Here is a 17,634-nt window from a genome sequence, read left to right on the forward strand (position 1 = left end):
TGTGGATGGTTTGCGCAGCTCGCCCAACACAGCCTCGACGTCACTCGGGCCTGGATCTGATATGTGCGGAGAGAATCGTCACCCGCTTGCGCTTCTAGTCTCTGAGAGTCAGCCTGCACTACCGTCTAAGTCACCCCCTTTTTCATCCTTTCAATATTTCAAATGAGACTGTTACGCGTCCTTCCTCTGTAAGCTTCTGGTTTGGTGAGATTGGCTGCGGCAGTGAACAGTTCGTTGTACACCCTTCGTTGGGAGGTCCGTGAATCGATATGGGCAGTAAATGCTCGTTGGCATATTACTGGGGATTCGCCGAAGTGAACGTAAAATCTATTGCCGCAGCAGTTCTGTCCGAGTACCATTGAAGATGCAAGGCTGTTGTGTTGCACCTACAAGTAGGTGTACAATGTACTCAGGCAGGTTCGAGCCGCTAAACCTAATTAGCCTAGCGCGATCTTCCCTGGGCAGGCCGCCCGGGCGCATTCACCTCAAAGAAAGTGAACGTGAACAAGAGCAACCATCCGTAGACTCACACCACCCACTAATACCCTCTATCAGGAACGTAAACGGCTGCGCGCTTTTACAGGCGACTCTCCGGGACGAATAACCTGAATCATCTAACCTAACCGCCACCATGGACGACGACCTGCTCCCCCCAGAAGACAATGGCGACCTCCAAATCGCCTTCATCGAAGTACGCATTCGCCTTGCCTACCTCTCAGCTACACGCAAAACTAATGTCCACCCAGGCCAGCAACGAACGCGCCCACTTCGTCATCAAAAACTCCAACCTCGAGACCGCAAACTCGCTCCGCCGCACCATGCTCGCCGAGATCCCCACGCTCGCCATCGACGTCGTCGAAGTCCTAGACAACACCTCCGTGCTCGCCGACGAATTCATATGCCACCGCCTGGGTCTCATCCCGCTCTCGGCGAAGGGAATCGACGAGTTGCTCTATTCGCGGGATTGCGAGTGTGACGGGTACTGCGAGCTGTGCTCGGTGGTGTTGACGCTGCAGGCCAAATGCGAGTCGAGCGACGTGATGAAGGTGTATGCGAGGGATCTGGTCATTACGTCGAGTAGAGGGAATCAGCAGCTGGGGAATCCCGTTTTGACGGACCCGGACAGACTCGGGAGCTGTATAGTGAAGCTGAGGAGGGGCCAGGCGATACATATGCGGTGTATTGCTAAGAAGGGCATCGCGAAGGAGCATGCCAAATGGGCGCCTACTGCCGCGGTGGGATTTGAATACGATCCGGGGAACAGACTACGGCATCTGGACTACTGGTACGAGGAGGATCCGAAGAAGGAATGGTACGTTTGGAGCGCGTTCTCTCTAAAGCCAGCATTCACACCATCACAGGCCCGTCAACGAGCAGCATCTCAACATGGATGGTGTCCCACCCCAAGAAGGGGAGCCCTTTGACTACGACGCCGTTCCCACCCGCTTCTTCTTCGACGTCGAGACGGTCGGTGGCATGCCGCCCGACGAGATTGTGACCAAGGGTATCTCGACGCTACAGGAGAAGTTGGCAGCTGTTATACAAGAGCTCAAGGGTGGCGATGCCGGCGACAATCTCGATTTTGGAGGTGCGCAGAGCCCGACGATGAACGGGATGGGCTACGGAGGCCAGGATGCTGGCTATACGACTCCCTATGGTGGGGGAGGCCCAAGTGCCACGGCGTATGGTGGTGCCACTTCAGCATACGGCGGTAATCCTTGGTAGATGTCAGTTCTAGTGTTTACATGACACGTGACACATGCCCTGTACAAATCACGCTTCGAGGTGCATGATTGTGTCTATGGGCTTCTGTCAGGCTGTAGGATCAGGATCAGAGTCTTTATAACTATATAAGCATTGGGTGGAGTTTCGGATGGGCAAGGAGTATCAAGATATTCAAAAAGGCCGTTTCAGCTTGATTTCCTTGTATAGAGAGAGATATGGCGATTTCATAAGATGCATCTTGCCTTAACGTAACTGAAGTATCTCCCATCACGAACTTGCAGGTTTGATGATAAGGGGTGGCTGAGAACCATCTACTGCCTCGATGCAGCGCTCTCCATTCAGACAGCCTTGGCTGCCTTCCTCGGCTTCATAAAACCAATTATACTATACAAATCGGACACGGCATATGCCAGCCAGACCATCTTTTTCATACATGCTTAAAGATGCGAGAGAGGGGAATATTTTTACAACCTCCGAGAGCGCGGAATAACGCCATTGTCCCGAAGAAATACTTGTACAACGGAAGGTAGATGAGAGAAATTCGAGTAACAGGAATTCGTGGCGCATACGAATTACGCATTCGTGGCACACGCGCCGTCGAACCTGTCGGGAGTGAGGTTTAAAGCGATGGCGGTGCTCTTGGTGCTCCTTATGAATTCTTCACAACGCCGACCTTTGCGGCGCGCAGCACGCGGCCATTGAGCATGAAGCCCTTCTGCTGCGTGTGGAAAACCGTCCCATCCTCCTTATCCGGCTGCGGCGCCTGGAACACGGCCTCATGGATATTCGGGTTGAACTTTTCCTGCTCGAGCGACGGGTCGAACCGCTCCAGACCGTGCTTCTTCAGCGTCTGCAGGAGGATGGACTCGGTCATCTTGAGGCCGTCGTGCAGGGTGACGAGGTCCGGGTTCTCCCCGCTCGAGAGCTTCTCGGCGGGCACGGTGGTGAGGGCGCGGTCGAGGTTGTCGACGCTGTCGATGAGGTCCTTGGCGAATCGTTGCAGGGCGAAGTCCTTTGCGGCTTGGATCTCGCGCTTTGTGCGCTCTTGGAGGTTGCGGAAGTCGGCGACGGAGCGGAGGTATTTGTCCTGGTTGAAGGTGGATGTTAGTATAAGAGTTTCGTGATGTTGTTATGCATAAATGACTGCGGATGAAGATTGACGACGTACCTTGAGGTTAATTATCTCCATATCTTTCTTCTCGAGTTGCTCTTTTAGTTGAGTAGCCTCATTCTGCTGCTGCTGCTGCTGTGATGCCTGCTCTCCACTCGTCTTCTGTGCTGCTGTCTCGCCCTCCTTCGCAGTTGGCTGCTCCGCATACCATCTTATCGCGCCGACCTGTCTAGGAACCTGCGCAGCGAAGGGCGCCTGCGACCGTGTTACGCAGCGCGCAGCCTGTCTTGATGAGCGGAAAAGGGTCCTCTGAAGCATAGTGAATGGCGATGATGGTCGTGTTGCGTTTGTTTGTAGTAAAGATACAGTAAAAAAATATTCGGCGGAGTTGTACGTAAATCCCAGGCTGGGCGTTGCTCGGTTGAAGGGGCCGTGCGGTCGTGGCGGGACTTCAGTGCCGCGGATAACGTTACCCTACTAATAAATAAAGGCACCTGCATCTTCTTAGTTGCCGTGATGCCAGCGATTTCAAGCCAGGACATGAGATGAGGACTGCTCTCTTTGTTTCCTCACGCTCGTGGACACAGGCAAGACGTTATGTATCCAATGTCACAACCAATTCGGCGCCGCAGCAGGCCATTAAAGCAGCATACTATCGCGGAGGCACCTCTCGCGGGGTGATATTCCAGCCCAAGGACCTCCCTACCAACTGCTCAAAATGGCCTTCCATATTCCGGCAGGTGATGGGATCGCCGGACCCGTATGGTCGCCAGCTCGACGGCATGGGATCGGGAATATCGTCCCTCTCCAAGATCTGCCTCGTGGAAAATCGAGTTCCGGAAGGAACGGAAGTCGACAATGATTGTATCGATTATACCTTCGTTGGAATGGGTATTTACAATGGCGTCGTGGATGTAGCGGGGAACTGTGGGAATATGAGCAGTGCTATCGGCCCCTATGCGTACAATGCTGGTTTGTTGGATAAGAAATACTACGCTGAATCGAATGGGCAAGTAACAGTGCGGATAAGAAACACGAATACAGGACAGGAACTCAAATCGACTTTTGATGTCGTTGGAGATCAAGCTGCTGTGCAAGGAAACTTCACATTCGATGGCGTCGCAGGTCAGGGTGCGAAGATCAAACTCGAATTCCTGAATCCGTACGGCTCCAAGACTGGACAGGTTCTCCCAACAGGCAACGCAACGGACACCATTTTAGGCTTCCAAGTATCCTGCGTAGACGGCGCCAACCCCGCTATCTTCATCCGCGCAGACGATGTGGACATCCCAGGGACCATCCTTCCCAATGACTTCAACAATCTGCCCGAGAAACTGGAACTCCTTGAGCGGATCAGAAGAGCAGCGACGGTCGCCATGGGCATCGCGGAGTCAGAAGACAAGGTGGCTGGGACGATTCCGAAGATTGGTATTGTCTCCACGTCTGCCACGCATCCTGTGCTTTCAGGCGAAACGGTCAAGAAGGAGCATGTCGATGTTGTGATACGATTTCTCTCGGATGAGCAGCCTCATCGCGCCATCCCTTTGACTGCGGCACTGACTTCGGCCGTTGCTGCTAAGATCCCAGGGACGGTTGTCGAGCAGCTACTTGCAAAAGAGTCGACGACGAAAGATATGTTGACGATTGGACATGCTAGTGGGAAGATCCAAGTCAGTGCGAGCATGGACCCTGAGAAGCCGCATTTGCCGCTATCGGCTTCTGTGTACAGGACGGCTAGGCGGATCTTCGAAGGGGAGGTTTTCTGGACCGATTCAGGGGAAGAGGAACAAGGACTGGGGAGTATATCCCGTTCTTATAACCTTGGGATGGCTTTCGTAGAAGAATCTGGGGGGAAATGATGCTTATTTGAAGGTATATGGAATCAAAACGTTCGCACTGCTGGATAATACACGATTCCATTTATCCATTCACCATTTGCTAATGTAAATGATAGGATAAGTCATTTCCCTAACATTGTGAGAACCACGTAAAGATCGTAAAGGCGTACAAATACATAATGATACCAAGCGCAACAACCGCGCAAAATGTACCTTCCCAGACCCAGCTGTACCCTCTTGATTAAATCCAAAACGCGGTCATGCACCGATTCCACGGAGTTCATAACACATCATAACACATGATCCGTACACAAAAGAAAGTCTTATGATCCGTTCTGATCAATCGCATCGTCTTCTCTGCCAAGGTATGCATTTCCTTTTGGCGGAAAGGTTGGTAGGGCGTGCGGGTCTTTGCGAGTGGACTGATTAGCTTGGAATGCATGGTCTTTTCTCTCCTCTTCATCGCAGCACTTTTGGTGTGGTTCATAGAATGATAATTGCAACCGTGGACCGTACATGGCTGCATGCGAGCCCCTTGTACATATTGTCTGTCCACCGATTCGGCCCTGTACTACGGCTTTCCACTCCGACTGAACACCCCGCTGCTCCTCTGTAGGTGGAGTTACCTACCCGACGCAAGTCAAGCGGACAACCTAATAATGCTACGGGTGGAGCTTCGTTTTAGAACCTACTGTACAGATAAAGGCATACTATAAAGCGTATTGTAAGACCTGCTAAAATGCTGCGCCTACTTGGGGTTCGACTGGACGTGGAAAGGAGCAGTACAGAGGAAGTGCAGGGGGATGTTCAGTCGGATGTGAGAAGAAGCAGTAAATCTAGAACCCCCCAGCGCCTTCCTAGCGCCGCGCGAACCCGCTTTCCCACAATCCGCCCCTTCCAAATCTCTTACGGTCAAAACGACGACACCCCGACAAATTTAATAGGATTGGACTCTTAGTATATAAACCGAAAAAGAAAAGCAATTTCCATCCAAACAACCATCCGCCTGAAGCGGCGACATCTTCGATGGTCTAGTGGTCATGATTTCCGCTTGTCAATTCACTTCGTGAATAGCAAGCGCGGGAGACCGGGGTTCGATTCCCCGTCGGAGAGCTCATTTCTTTTTTGCTTTTTTTTTTTTTGCCCCAGGTCAAAACAGCACGAAGAACGGGGCAGAGGGAGAAGTTATCATAGCTACAAAGCACTGCAAAACCAAGGCAATAGTGACAAAAATCCTTTCCCTACTGCTTTATACTACGTCCCTTTATTTTCCTGTAATAACTTAATGTTATGTGTAGCGGCTCTTCTTTTCTTAGAACGTTGATTCTAATCACTTGAAGGGATATGCCGTCGCGAGGCTATGCTATGCTGCCGAAAATGTCCCACCGAATTCTTCGTCTTTCAAAAGAGCTACGAGTTCTTTCTGCCGTAGGCACCTTATAATTATTCGTTATAAACTAGCGACGCCAGTACTGTCCTCAAACCTGCAGACTCTATCCACCACGATTAGCCTCAGAACCCGCCTCGAATCATCTAAAAATACCACCCTCCTCTCTCCCCCGGACCGGGACGATTCCATGAAAGTGGATTCGAGAGGCTACACATCATCACTTCAACAACGCCACCCGTTCAATGCACCGCCACATTCGCCACAGCAACTATCCCATCCAACCACAACCCGCGATCCCATGAACTCCCACATCCTAATTCGCAAAATCGCATCCCCCGGCTATGGCTAATGAGGGCAGTCGGCTCGGGACCCTAGCCGTGCGGAGGAAGGCCCCGGACCGCTGATTGTCACGATCGACATGACGGATTCCTGGAGACATGGAAGTGGGCTGTGGCCACGCTGGTGTGGCAATCACCTCGATAGACGAGGGTTGCGAGATGGGATAAGGGTGAGTGGGTGCCCACTTTGAGGGCTCGTGGAGAAGTAATACTCTGAGAAAGGTGGTCGCATAGTGCTTCTCGTGAAGGCGATTTCACGCTTTTGATACTCATTTCCGTTTTCTTTCTGTTCCATTCGTTACCTACCTCACCGTCGTTATGCACTCGTTTTTCGTCGTCTTGATGAGCGTGCCGCTTGGGATCGGAATAGGGAGAATGGTTCCAACGCCCGTTGTTACACCGGCACCCAGTATGTCCGAGATAGAATTGGCGAGGAGGCAGGAGCCCGATGCGTGAGTACGCCCTCAACCGAAGGCTTATGACTCCTCAAACTAAAACGCAGAAAAGGATATCACTCGCAGAAATCCTTCTCACAGCCGTACCAGAATCCCTTCGCAGGATAGCTGCGACCAACATTCCAGCCGCGTCGAGCATTCTCTGGGAAGAGTTCCTGGATGATAAGAAACCGCCCTGGTTTTCAGAGCTACCTTGGGAGATACAGGTGTATCTGATCGAGCGGTTTGGACCGGCAACGGCCGTTGTGCCACCATCTCCCACTGGACCGGTGAATCCGTCACAGACAGTAGATGTGCCCAGTCACCCGGTTGAAACAGATCCAAGCCAGCCAGCTTCAACTGTTCAGAGTCCGCCTGTACAAACAGGTCCGATTCAAACCACAGGATCAGTCCAATCTCAAAGTCAGGATGGCAGCTCAGGGCCAGCTCGGAGTACTCACGGCCCCGTTGACTCGGAGACAACGGTTGCAGCCTCTCCATCCATGACCCTGGCTACCACAAGTACTGCGTCAAGCGCAGCCGGCACGTCGACTTCAGGAGCCAGTGGGGCTGAATCTGCTCCAACAGCAGCCTCGACCGCTCCAACGTCAACCTCCATCCCAGATGCGCCACCAGCTCCTCTGGCTGACGATGAAGATCGGTCAAGAGCGCAGAAGATTGGCATTGGCCTCGGAGTCCCGTTAGGCATCCTTGGAGCTGCAGCCCTTCTCTTTGGATGTTGTACGCTCCTAAGACGACACCGCCGCAAGAAAGTCGATGGGTCCATTCCCCCCTCATCCCCAGGCTTCATCCCTCGTTTCGCCTTCCAAGAGGAACCAGTTCGACAAGAACCAGACGAACGTCTTCTCAATCCCAACTCTAGCACATCATTCTCAGATCTACACAACATGACCTGGGACGACGAACCGATACACGACACCTCCAGCAGCGGAGAATCAATGCCTACGCTCAATAACAACATAGTCCCCGCGAACAACCCCTATCAGATACCCCAACCACCAACACAGCCCGTCGTGGCTCCCGCTCTCCTCCACACCCACAGCTCAAATCGCGCTCGCGGAAGGCGAACAAGCTACACAAGCCTCCATTCCGTCACCGAAGTCTCCGAACCAGACGAAGGCGGCACATATGTTGAATCTCCCATCCTCCCACGCGAAGGTCTACCAAGACATCCTCAGGCTGTGAAACGACATTTTCCGCCACATGGGCTCATCCCCACGCCTCCCGTCCCAGGGGGTTCACAAATCAAACGCAAGCCTCTGAGGACGGGAAGTGTAGTCGAGACGACTCCGCCGAATAATCCGGCCGCACATGCAGCATCTCAGCCCCTGCTACATCAGACGATGATGGCGGAGCGGAACCGACCTCACCGACCACATCTAGCGACACAAATGGCGCAGCAGCAACATCGACGGCGGAGCTCAAGTAGCTCTGCTTCCCCATACGTCTCTCCCTTCGAAGAGTATAGTCCACGAAACCCCTTCCTCGGCGATGAAGAAGACTATCGTTCGGAATACGCCCACCAGAGATTCGCTGCCCCTAATTCCATTCCCAATCCTCAGATCTCTCACACACAGGCATCTCACATTGACGACTTTATCGATATCTCTGATGGCCTGTATGGTGGAGACACCAGTCTCTCAAGGTATCCCTCGTTGAAAGCGTCGTCGCCGAGGACGGACTGCCCGTTGAGAAGAAACTGGGCCGGCGGTGGGCATAGACGGAATAAGAGTCCGATATGGGATCAGATTTAAGAGAGCAGAAGACGATACGATTGATCGGAAAGGATCATAAGACTTTCTTTTGTGTACGGATCATGTGTTATGATGTGCTATATAGATTCACGGGTGCATTTATGGTCTTACGAAGCACATCGGAGATTGCTACGAGCAAAACAAAGACCATGTATCAAAAGTAATCAATACACCGGCAAAAACCCCACACGCTTCATCAACCTTTCTGCCAAAAGGGAGATCCATGCCTTCGTAGAGCAGAATCTATCATGGATGGTTCGTTACTCATAACTCATTAATCATGAATCGTCATCATCGCACCATAGCACCCTGCTACACGTACAAAGCAGTAACCAGAAGCAAGCAAACCAGTGACAAAGAAGTGGACAAGCAAGCCATGTCCTCTAGAGGCAGATGTCATCCCACCAACTCCTCGACCACTCACTACACCCTAAAACCTGTCCTCATCATCGCGCCTGGAGCGCCTGGAGCTGCGCCTCCTCCTAGCTGAGGAGCGGCGATGATCGGCCTCAGAATCGCTGCTGTAACTGTCGTAGTGATCCGAATAATCATGTCTATGCCGGTCACGGGACGGTGAGCGCGAGTAATCGTCTCGTTTCCTGCTGCGGCTGCGGTGTCGGTCGCCAGGTGGTGAGGCTCCGCGAGCGGCTTTCTTTCTGCCAAAGGAAGAGATATCAGTAAAGTGTCCCAGAAGTGGAAGTCAAGGCTGATCTCCTCAACACACACGGTTCCGACTCCACATATCTAACTTACTTTTCACGTCTCTTCTCCAACTCACTGCCCCCAAATCCAACAATCGCCGCACCTACAAGCGTGCTCAGCGTCCCCTTTCCCACAGCTCTACCTGCAAGACCTCCTGCCAACGCACCTCCCACCGAAGCGGTCAAATGCTTATCATGCAAGCGATCACGCAAGTCGAGGTGCTCGAACCTTTCGCGAAGTTTGTCAGCAACCCGACCGCGACTGCGGCCACGGCGGTGTCCAGCTGACTTTGCCCTGTGACGCTTTCCATCATCGTGATCGTGACGATGGCGCCGCGAAGATGAGTTGCTGTCATGACGACTCGGCGGCTCGTAGTAGGGGGTGAGTTGGTTGTCTTCGTACGAGGTTATGGAAGGCTGAGAGCGGGACCGGTGCCGGTAGAGCGGTGGTGGGGAAGGGTAAGAGTTGCCGGGCGCTTTGTAAGGTGCTGGCTGGGGGCTGTATGCCTCTGGGACAGGCGGCTCGTACTCGCGGGGTTGGTAGAGGTTGTAGTCTGCGCCGGGTGGAGGAATCGGAGAGGGGGAGTAGCCTGCGGGTGTGTACCGTGCCTGGGCGGTTGAAGGGTGAAGCGCTGAGGGCTGAGGGGTGTTAGTAACGGACCACTAGGAGAAAGACGAGGAGAGTCGTTAATTACCTGAGGCGCATACCCGTACTCGGGCCTGGCCGACGAGCGTCGGCCGTACTCGTTCCCCATGGGTGGAGCATAGTCTGCCGGGTTGTATGGCTTGTACTCGGAGGCTGGAGGGGGAGGAAATTGCGGCGCACGCTCTGAGCGATCCATGTCGTATACGTCGTCGAAGTCACTGCTTCGTTGTATTCCTCCGTCTCTACCACGGCCGTAGTTTATCTCGCGGCTCGGGCTCTGTCCAACGCTCTTGGCACGGCGCCGACGCTGTCTGTCCCTATACTCGCGCTCGTGGTCTGTATCGTCGTACGCGCTGAAATCGGAGTAATCGGTTGGAGGGTTTGTATCTCTGTGGGCTCGTCGCTCTTCACTGCTGCTATGTGGCAGTTCCCGCCTCGTTCGACCGTCTCTGTTCTTGTGCTTCGCCTTCTTCTTGTCAGCGGGCGTAAAGAAGCCACCTGGAAGCTTTTCCCAGAAGCGATCTGGTATGTGGTCTGCGCCGTAATCGATTGCTTTGAAGGCGAGGAGGGCCATGTTGCAGTGCTAGGGTTGGCGGGGCTCAAAACCGGGTCAGAACACGGACGAGGGGTTGGTTGCAAGGCTGACGTCGAGGGTCCAACGCCGGCGCAGGGCGAAGTGTGATTGGTGGCCTGATGAGAGATAGTTGCGGAGGTTGAGTGACGGCGGAGAGAGGATAATAGACCGCTTCAAGAAAAGAATCAATTGAGGAATGATGAAATGTGGTGGTGTTGTGGTGAGAGGTTGTCGTGATGGAAAGCGCGGTTGAGAATATTCGAGGAGCAGACCACCTGTTAGGAGAAGCTTCCAGGCTCGATTTGAGATTGTGGAAAGAAAAGAAGGAAATAAGTGTGCCTTTTGGATTTCTCTGCTTTTCTTGGACCCAGCCACGCTTCGCTGGCAGGAATGCCCAAATGATTGCGTTGGATAGTTCTCCCAGATGGGTCACGCTGCACCAACCGTACCTTTACTATGATGTCATAGATCCATTCGTCGCTAACTATCAATAAGCCGGGCCTTGAACTAAACAGTGCTGTGGTACTACTGTATGGCAGAGGGCCCTGCGTTGAGAATCCACTTGTCATCAGTCATCGAGGAGATGATGCATGCAGCTCGATGGCGCGAATCCGATCGGCGTCTGTACATGCGATTCAAGCCTACGGCCCCGAGTGACTGTTGTGCTGCGGCATGACGAAGTGGACACAGGACAGATCCGGTGCTGCTTGCTGTAGGACACCAACGTCGAGGTTGCGAGTACAGGAGCAGCAGAATTCAATAAATAGCTCCTTGAGGAACTGTCTCAGGACGACTAGGGAATTTAGGTGCCCTTAGTATTCCTCACCGGTGCCCGGCCCGGCCCTTCTCTCACGCCGCTCAGGGGCACATTGGCCAGGTACAGACAGGCTCGAACGGATATGTCGGATGACGAATTGATATAAATGCCGTGGACTATCTATAGTTGGGCACCACGAGGCCTCTGAAGTCTGTTAGCTACTAGTTCGTTTGTGCAATGTCGGTGTGGTTTTGAGGAGTTTGTTAGATGGGCGGATGCACTTGTGCAGATACTTGTGATAGAGGCTGGGATTTTGAGAAAGTGTTATTCGTCTATATCATCCGCAGAAGAACCTAGCCAGATTATGACGATCTAATAGCATTCTGGCAGCTGGTGCTTCCGCCGAAAGCATCTGCATAATGCAAGGAGCCGAAGAGCTTTCTCCCCCTGCCAATAACCTGAGCAAAAGAGAGGAAATTGGTCGCTGGCAGATTGCAAAAAGTGCAGAAACACATTTTGCCGTCGCAGAACCACGAAGGTAGAAGAAAATAATTAAAAGGGAAGATGAAGAAGTGAAAAATAAAGCGAAGAAAGCGAAGAAAGCGACCGTGAAGGAACACAGTCGGGAAATTCCGTGGCTCCCCTTCAGAGAACTCGACATCGGACGCCGTATACATCTCAGTCCAACTCAATTGTCTTACCCCCATATTCACGCCAGAATTGCTCCTCTATCTGCTTTTGCTGAGTCGCCGGGCTGTCCTGTTTAATTCTTTTACGCCTCTCAGACGCTCCATCATCGTCGTCAGCTCCGCCGTCGACGAAGAGACCGAAGCCAGCAGCAGCCCTCTTTTTCACCCTTCGATCCGGCCTCGCTTCGATCCGAGGCACAGCACCAAAGAGCCGGAGCCTCTTCTTTGGTACGATCGAACGCCGTAGACGGTTCAGATAGCGGAAGTTATTCTCCCCAGAGGAAGGCCCCGACGAAGACGAGGAAGCCAAATTCTCAGACGAGAACGGCGAAGAAGGCGACGAAGCTGCGGAAGAACTGTTCAGATCGATGCCTTTGGCGGTAAGAGTCTCATAAAGGTCGAGTATATCTTCTTCCTTGTCAATAAGGCCATGATCAAATGCTTCCAGTGTCTGTGCCGCTGACAGGAGCACTAGCTCGGCCATTATGGGCGGAAATGCGTTCCCCACTTGTCGCATTGCCTGTGTCTTTGATCCAGCCAGATAGAAGTCTAGGTCGAACCCTTGCAAGCACGAGGCCTCTCGAGGCGTGAAACGGCGGGTCCCGTCGAAATAGAGAGCAGCAGGCCCTCCACTGGCGGTGATACACTTCATCATGGGTCCTTCTCTTGGATTATACGGAATTCCGTTGACGCGCTTTTCTTCCCACGGTTGGTGGTAGTGATCGCGGGTGCCCGGTGGAAGCTGCCGAATCGGCGCCAGCGCATCCCAGATGGACACCAGCGGTTTTAATCCACTCCCAAAGGGTCCATGGGTTGGTCGAGGGAACGGAGGCAAGGGAATGCCCCGCTTTGCGGCGAGCAGGAGCAGGCGCGTCCGACGCTGGGGGAGCCCAAATTCTGCAAAGTTCTCAACAGTGTAACGAACATTGTAACCCTCATTAAGAAGCTGATGGATTAAGAACCGCCAATATAATCTGTGCTTTTTGAATCGGATCAAGCCTGGTGTCTGTTCAAGCGACACTATTCTTGGCTTTAGGATCTTGATAGCAGGTCCCACCGTGTAGAGCGCTTCAACGTTTTTCTGGTCGTTTTGCCCGGGACAAGTACTGCTCAATGTTAGCAACGAAGCTGAGGTGTTTGCGGCACACTTACTGGGCGCCCGACCAGAACTGACACGGGCAACTGAGATTGAGGATGTCCACATAGAAGTTCTTCCTCGTCATATATGTGGGCAATTCGTGAATATCGATCTCTATAGCAGATGCGTCGGGAAAGTTGAGTTCATATGCTTCCAAAACCGTCTTGTCATTATCTGCTCCCCAGAGCACCTTGAGTCCAGCGTTGGAGGCACCCTTGGAGGCGCCACCAGCCCCGCAGAAACAATCTCCGAATCTATATCTTCTAGATTTTTGTGGTAACTGCGGGCGCTCTGATATGGGGTCGGAGTCGAGGATTTCGACCGATGACGAATGTCGATGATGCTTCCCAGCAGCTGACGTCGAAGCTTTCGTATCGTCGCATTCTTCTTCATATAAGCTTCTAACCTCCCCCGTGTATGTAGCCTTGCCCTTATGCACGAAGACCTTGTTCAGGTATCTGCATACGAGCCTTCCGTGCTCATAGATCCAATCACGGGCCTCCTCGTTTTTACGAATACTGGTCGGTATTTCTGGTTTGATGTCACGGAAACTGAGGGATGGGTATGGCCTATTGGTTAGAACACACTCGCGCTTCCGGGATACGTGATCGAGTGCTAAATCCTGCAGGCCTTGGTCTGAGTGCCGCCTCTCGTCGTTTTGCCTAACCTCCCAGTTCATGAATAGCTCATTGAGGTGTCCTTAGGGAGAGTTAGTTGCATTGCTGTTGGTAGGATACGCGCTGACTTACTGTCAAATTGCGGTGCCAGATGCTTTGTTCTTCTCATTGCGTAACCCCGCAGCTTCACCTCGCCCGTCTCCAGAACTTCAATGACCTTTTCAACCCTCAAGAAGTCTCCGGCACGTAGAGTACTGTCACTAGATGCATTTTTCATTTCCACTGTATCTCCGGGCTTGATCCGGCCGCAGCCGTGGTGGTCGATATGCGGGACTTCTATTTCCTCGGGGAACGATTCGGTTGGTGTCGTGGGCGTCTCATCCAGTGAATCTTCATCGTCTTGAATCTCGATATACGAGATTTGATCTGGAGTCTCATTCTCTTCAGGCTCTGTAGCATGGTAGTTAGTTGAGATGTCGCCGCTGACGGACAGCAAAAGAATACTCACCATATCCGAAAACGTCATGTTCCTCGTCGTAACCCTCTCCGTCGTCACTAATCAGGTCCACAACTTCGATACCGGGCATGTTGTTGGAGTATAGCGGCTGGTGCGAGAAGCGACAGAGATGCCGACAGGCGGAAAGGAAGTATAGAGAGAAGCAATTAGGTTGATGACCGGAGACGACCAGAAAGGAGGTGGAAAATGCGAGGCGGAGGAGAAGAGTGCTGTAGGAGAGAGAGGGAAAATAGAAAGAGAAGGGCGAGGAGATGTATCGGCTCGTAGTGGCAGCAAACGCTTAGCTCTCACCGCCTGCAACAGGTGAAGTTGAGAACAAGAGAGACGACAGCGGCTAGCTTGACAGCAATCAGGCGGTGAAGATGAGATAACGAAGGGAGAAAATTGGTGACTGGTGAAAAGTGAGAGAACAGAGTAGAGAAATTAGTACTTGGTGAAGATGAGCCTAACGAAAGGACAAGATTAGTCCAGGTGAAAGTGAGAGAACGAGATGATGAGATTGGTACCTGGTGAAGGTGAAACCTTCAAAGTCGTGGGCGGGAAAGCCGAACAGATAGGGCTTCAGTCATGGCGTGGAGTGGAAAAGACACTGTAGAAAGTCAAGCAGATGATTTTATCGCCGGGGCTATTGACACAACGGATGTATTTGAAGTGGTCCCAGATGGTGAATTGGTAGGCTTGAATATTTGCCTTCAAAGCTCATCGGTGAGCGGTCGCAGAGCTCACTTTTGCACTTCAGCAGGCCGACCGTAGATAGTGGCTCGTATCCGCCAATCCGCCCATCTTAAGCGGTCACCGTATGGTCCTCTCTACAAACTCCTTCTCTAGCCGTCCGACTTCCCTCTTGAAAGTCTCTACCTCTTGCCAGCAGTCAAGCGGCCGCCTGTCATTCAGCCTCAGGCAAGTAATGACGTCTTCTTTCGCCTTATTCAGCGCCGGATCCACCTGTTCCAGCTTCTTCCTCGCTTCCAATTTCTTCTTCAGCGCCTCAATCTCCTTTGTCACAACATCGCGGCTCATGTCCTTCTGTCTTTGCTTTTCGGAAAGTGTCGCTGAGCTAGAGGTCGCATCGCTCAACTTCTCAGCCAACGACGGCTCGGGCGGCTCTTCTGGTTCGCTTGACACGGTATCGTACAGCTTCGCGAGTTTCTCGGCCTCTTGGTTACGCAGTTTCTCGAGCTCGGAGGTGAGGCGGAGTTGGTATTGCAACTCATGCTGTTTCGCTCTCACAGAGTCGGTCTGAAGGTCAATTCCATCAGCGTGGATCCAATGGCGCATGAATATGTCTTACATGTGTGTTCTTTTGCAATGAGTCTACTAGTGTACCGGAGAGGCGGACAGGTGCATCACTGCGCGCAAGTTCATGTCAGTCATGATATCATATCAGAAAACCATTGCGTCCGGAAACCGCAACTTACGCAGAGAAGACATGCTCAGTGATGTCCCCTGTCGGTTTGGAATTCCCCGACCCCATGATTGCTGTGCGGAATGACAAAAGTGCTCGCTTTAAGGTTGTTGGAGCTTCCGATATCACAAACCTAGGCCTTGGCAGAGCGCAAGCGCGCTAAATCGAAACGGGATAGACCGCGTTGGCTCCCCTGGGCTTCAACACCATCTTTTCTTCGTGAGCGCAACACAGATATATCCTCAATTCCTGGACAGCATCCCGACATACTGCCTGACGGTGAAAACCGTTTCCTAGATTAAAGACTCATTGGTTGCGTAACGACAGAACAACTCTACGACCATAGCCTGGGTCAGCATGCTTCAGTCATCCATCACGGCATGGCTTAAGAAGCCTGCATCTATCACGAAGGCCGAACCAACAGGGACTAACAATGCTTTGGAAGCTCTTACAAAAGCGGCGGAAGTCCTATCTCGGCCGCATTCTGGATTGGACCCTCCGGGGGTTGCCTCAAATCAGGTTGGACCGGATCATCCTTCAATATCAAATGCGTTCACCCTCAAGCCACTGCCACCAAATGTCGAACTTGTACCCTTAACGGAGGAACTTATGCCTTCATTTAAGCGGCTGAATTCCCTACTATTACCAATACCATATCCAGCGCACTTTTACGCTGAAACGATGACCGAACCACATCATAGTGTGACTCTCATGGCAGTCTGGCATGCAACGCCTTTGAATGAGGATAACACATCCTCCGATCAGAAGCCCCAGTTGGTTGGAGCCATTCGTTGCCGGGTCCTTCCTGCGAACAACCTCTACATCTCCACCATTGGTCTGCTTGCCCCTTTTCGCTCACATGGCATCGCGACGCACCTGCTGCAGCGCATTGCAGCGAAAGCAGCGCAAGAGCATGGGGTCAAGTACATCACAGCCCATGTGTGGGAAGCCAACGAAGATGGTTTGGAGTGGTACAAGAAGAGAGGTTTCGAGGTGATTGGGAGAGAAGAGCAGTATTATAGGAAACTCAAGCCGTCTGGAGCAGTATTGGTGAAGAGACCTGTTGGAGTCGGCGACTTGCTTGGTAGCTTGGATGCCCGTAATGCGGTTAACAAATGAAAGGGAAGAGCTTGGATCTTTGTTGCGGGGTTGTACGGGACTTCGTTGCCGCAGAACTCCGCCGGAGTTAGCCAGAATGACTCCAGGTGGGCCTGGAATCACTATGCAATGCTTTGCAGGAAGCACTACTCCCAACCACATGGGCAAAGGATATGTCAAAGCATGCGCAACACGGCGCCAAGGAATACCGCAGAACCTCTGAGTTTGGTCTCGACCGGGGAGGTTTTCTCGGAACAGGGCCATGCACATTATGGGATCGCTCGACAGCTGCAAAGAGCAAGGCGAGGAAGTATGGAGGCAGGTGACAGGTCTCGAAAATGGGCCTTCCTCACTGCATTCTGACAATACCCACATTATGCCATGCTATAGAAGAGCATTTCAGACACCAAGCTTCCTCTGGGTCAGCCCATCCTCAATTCTCCGTTGAGAGACCAGTTTTTGAAGGAATCTTTCGTCAATATCGTTCCACATGGAGGCGGGGCGGACCGTTGGCACAAATCTCCGTTACCGGTAGCTATCGCTACTCACAGGCTGTACCCCTATCTTTCTTCGACATACATATGATAGCATAACGGAACGAGGAAGTGGAGGGCTGAGCGCATTGGTGATGCCTTGCAGCAATTGGATGGCAACAAAGTTCAGTGAACAGCCCTACCGCTGAACTCCGCGATGCCGCTCTGCCGCATGGTGAAAAGATGATGGTATTCATCAGTGGCGCCATGGTCTGAAAAGAAACGTGCTGAGCGATTTTACTGAAACGATGCCATGCTGAGCGGTGTTTCCAAGCTACCAATTCAAACATATGAGCGTCATCCTCGAGGAGTAGCAGATGAAGAGAGGAATTCTTGCGGATACTCCAA

At 52.4% G+C, this 17,634-nt stretch overlaps 8 protein-coding genes and 1 non-coding gene across 9 annotated transcripts; 5 read left to right on the forward strand and 4 right to left on the reverse strand.

Annotated features, from left to right (window-relative positions):
- Positions 1–520: 520 nt before the first annotated feature.
- On the forward strand, positions 521–2,077 carry EI97DRAFT_299158 (insert subdomain of RNA polymerase alpha subunit). Its single transcript, XM_033794512.1, has 3 exons — positions 521–691; positions 747–1,312; positions 1,362–2,077. Exons 1-3 carry the CDS (start codon positions 632–634, stop codon positions 1,723–1,725), a joined length of 990 nt encoding a protein of 329 aa, XP_033655149.1. The 5' UTR covers positions 521–631; the 3' UTR covers positions 1,726–2,077.
- On the reverse strand, positions 1,900–3,298 carry EI97DRAFT_299148 (GrpE-domain-containing protein). Its single transcript, XM_033794510.1, has 2 exons — positions 2,894–3,298; positions 1,900–2,812 (listed from the first exon to the last, which is right to left on the reverse strand). The coding sequence occupies exons 1-2, from the start codon at positions 3,152–3,154 to the stop codon at positions 2,375–2,377; spliced, it is 699 nt and encodes a 232-aa protein (XP_033655150.1). The 5' UTR covers positions 3,155–3,298; the 3' UTR covers positions 1,900–2,374.
- Positions 3,299–3,302: 4 nt separating this feature from the next.
- EI97DRAFT_432467 (DUF453-domain-containing protein) lies at positions 3,303–4,823 on the forward strand. The gene has a single exon (XM_033798170.1). The coding sequence runs from the start codon at positions 3,772–3,774 to the stop codon at positions 4,693–4,695; it is 924 nt and encodes a 307-aa protein (XP_033655151.1). The 5' UTR covers positions 3,303–3,771; the 3' UTR covers positions 4,696–4,823.
- An 871-nt stretch (positions 4,824–5,694) lies between these two features.
- Positions 5,695–5,787, forward strand: EI97DRAFT_t40. The gene has a single exon. It is a non-coding gene; the product is annotated as a tRNA-Asp (tRNA).
- A 754-nt stretch (positions 5,788–6,541) lies between these two features.
- EI97DRAFT_299224 (uncharacterized protein) lies at positions 6,542–8,751 on the forward strand. Its single transcript, XM_033794513.1, has 3 exons — positions 6,542–6,572; positions 6,625–6,854; positions 6,910–8,751. Exons 2-3 carry the CDS (start codon positions 6,721–6,723, stop codon positions 8,609–8,611), a joined length of 1,836 nt encoding a protein of 611 aa, XP_033655152.1. The 5' UTR covers positions 6,542–6,572; positions 6,625–6,720; the 3' UTR covers positions 8,612–8,751.
- A 645-nt stretch (positions 8,752–9,396) lies between these two features.
- On the reverse strand, positions 9,397–10,650 carry EI97DRAFT_299265 (uncharacterized protein). The gene is made up of 3 exons (XM_033794514.1): positions 10,021–10,650; positions 9,542–9,951; positions 9,397–9,416 (listed from the first exon to the last, which is right to left on the reverse strand). The coding sequence occupies exons 1-2, from the start codon at positions 10,530–10,532 to the stop codon at positions 9,720–9,722; spliced, it is 744 nt and encodes a 247-aa protein (XP_033655153.1). The 5' UTR covers positions 10,533–10,650; the 3' UTR covers positions 9,397–9,416; positions 9,542–9,719.
- A 968-nt stretch (positions 10,651–11,618) lies between these two features.
- EI97DRAFT_432469 (S-adenosyl-L-methionine-dependent methyltransferase) lies at positions 11,619–14,696 on the reverse strand. The gene is made up of 4 exons (XM_033798171.1): positions 14,242–14,696; positions 13,866–14,183; positions 13,131–13,815; positions 11,619–13,084 (listed from the first exon to the last, which is right to left on the reverse strand). The coding sequence occupies exons 1-4, from the start codon at positions 14,318–14,320 to the stop codon at positions 11,968–11,970; spliced, it is 2,199 nt and encodes a 732-aa protein (XP_033655154.1). The 5' UTR covers positions 14,321–14,696; the 3' UTR covers positions 11,619–11,967.
- A 346-nt stretch (positions 14,697–15,042) lies between these two features.
- Positions 15,043–15,724, reverse strand: EI97DRAFT_374995 (uncharacterized protein; the record flags this gene model as incomplete). The annotated part of the gene is made up of 3 exons (XM_033795479.1): positions 15,043–15,489; positions 15,542–15,599; positions 15,669–15,724. 3 exons carry the CDS (start codon positions 15,722–15,724, stop codon positions 15,043–15,045), a joined length of 561 nt encoding a protein of 186 aa, XP_033655155.1.
- A 465-nt stretch (positions 15,725–16,189) lies between these two features.
- Positions 16,190–16,744, forward strand: EI97DRAFT_356754 (acyl-CoA N-acyltransferase; the record flags this gene model as incomplete). Its single annotated transcript, XM_033794906.1, has 1 exon — positions 16,190–16,744. A coding segment is annotated over one exon (555 nt), but the record flags the coding sequence as incomplete, so codon positions are not given.
- Positions 16,745–17,634: the final 890 nt, after the last annotated feature.

This window comes from Westerdykella ornata, assembly GCF_010094085.1.
Source record: "Westerdykella ornata strain CBS 379.55 unplaced genomic scaffold EI97scaffold_7, whole genome shotgun sequence".
NCBI lineage: Eukaryota > Fungi > Ascomycota > Dothideomycetes > Pleosporales > Sporormiaceae > Westerdykella > Westerdykella ornata.

Bases quoted from the DNA above. Each gene is read 5' to 3' on its own strand.
- EI97DRAFT_299158 (XM_033794512.1), top strand. From the start codon at position 632: ATGGACGACGACCTGCTCCCCCCAGAAGACAATGGCGACCTCCAAATC. The intron at 692-746 runs GTACGCATTCGC...ATGTCCACCCAG, and splicing joins TCCAAATCGCCTTCATCGAA to GCCAGCAACGAACGCGCCCA. The intron at 1,313-1,361 runs GTACGTTTGGAG...ACACCATCACAG, and splicing joins GAGGATCCGAAGAAGGAATG to GCCCGTCAACGAGCAGCATC.
- EI97DRAFT_299265 (XM_033794514.1), bottom strand. From the start codon at position 10,532: ATGGCCCTCCTCGCCTTCAAAGCAATCGATTACGGCGCAGACCACATA. The intron at 9,952-10,020 runs GTATGCGCCTCA...AACACCCCTCAG, and splicing joins TCGGCCAGGCCCGAGTACGG to CCCTCAGCGCTTCACCCTTC.
- EI97DRAFT_299224 (XM_033794513.1), top strand. From the start codon at position 6,721: ATGCACTCGTTTTTCGTCGTCTTGATGAGCGTGCCGCTTGGGATCGGA. The intron at 6,855-6,909 runs GTGAGTACGCCC...AACGCAGAAAAG, and splicing joins AGGAGGCAGGAGCCCGATGC to GATATCACTCGCAGAAATCC.
- EI97DRAFT_432467 (XM_033798170.1), top strand. From the start codon at position 3,772: ATGAGCAGTGCTATCGGCCCCTATGCGTACAATGCTGGTTTGTTGGAT.
- EI97DRAFT_432469 (XM_033798171.1), bottom strand. From the start codon at position 14,320: ATGCCCGGTATCGAAGTTGTGGACCTGATTAGTGACGACGGAGAGGGT. The intron at 14,184-14,241 runs GTGAGTATTCTT...ACCATGCTACAG, and splicing joins ACATGACGTTTTCGGATATG to AGCCTGAAGAGAATGAGACT. The intron at 13,085-13,130 runs GTAAGTGTGCCG...AACATTGAGCAG, and splicing joins CAGTTCTGGTCGGGCGCCCA to TACTTGTCCCGGGCAAAACG.
- EI97DRAFT_299148 (XM_033794510.1), bottom strand. From the start codon at position 3,154: ATGCTTCAGAGGACCCTTTTCCGCTCATCAAGACAGGCTGCGCGCTGC. The intron at 2,813-2,893 runs GTACGTCGTCAA...ACCTTCAACCAG, and splicing joins TGGAGATAATTAACCTCAAG to GACAAATACCTCCGCTCCGT.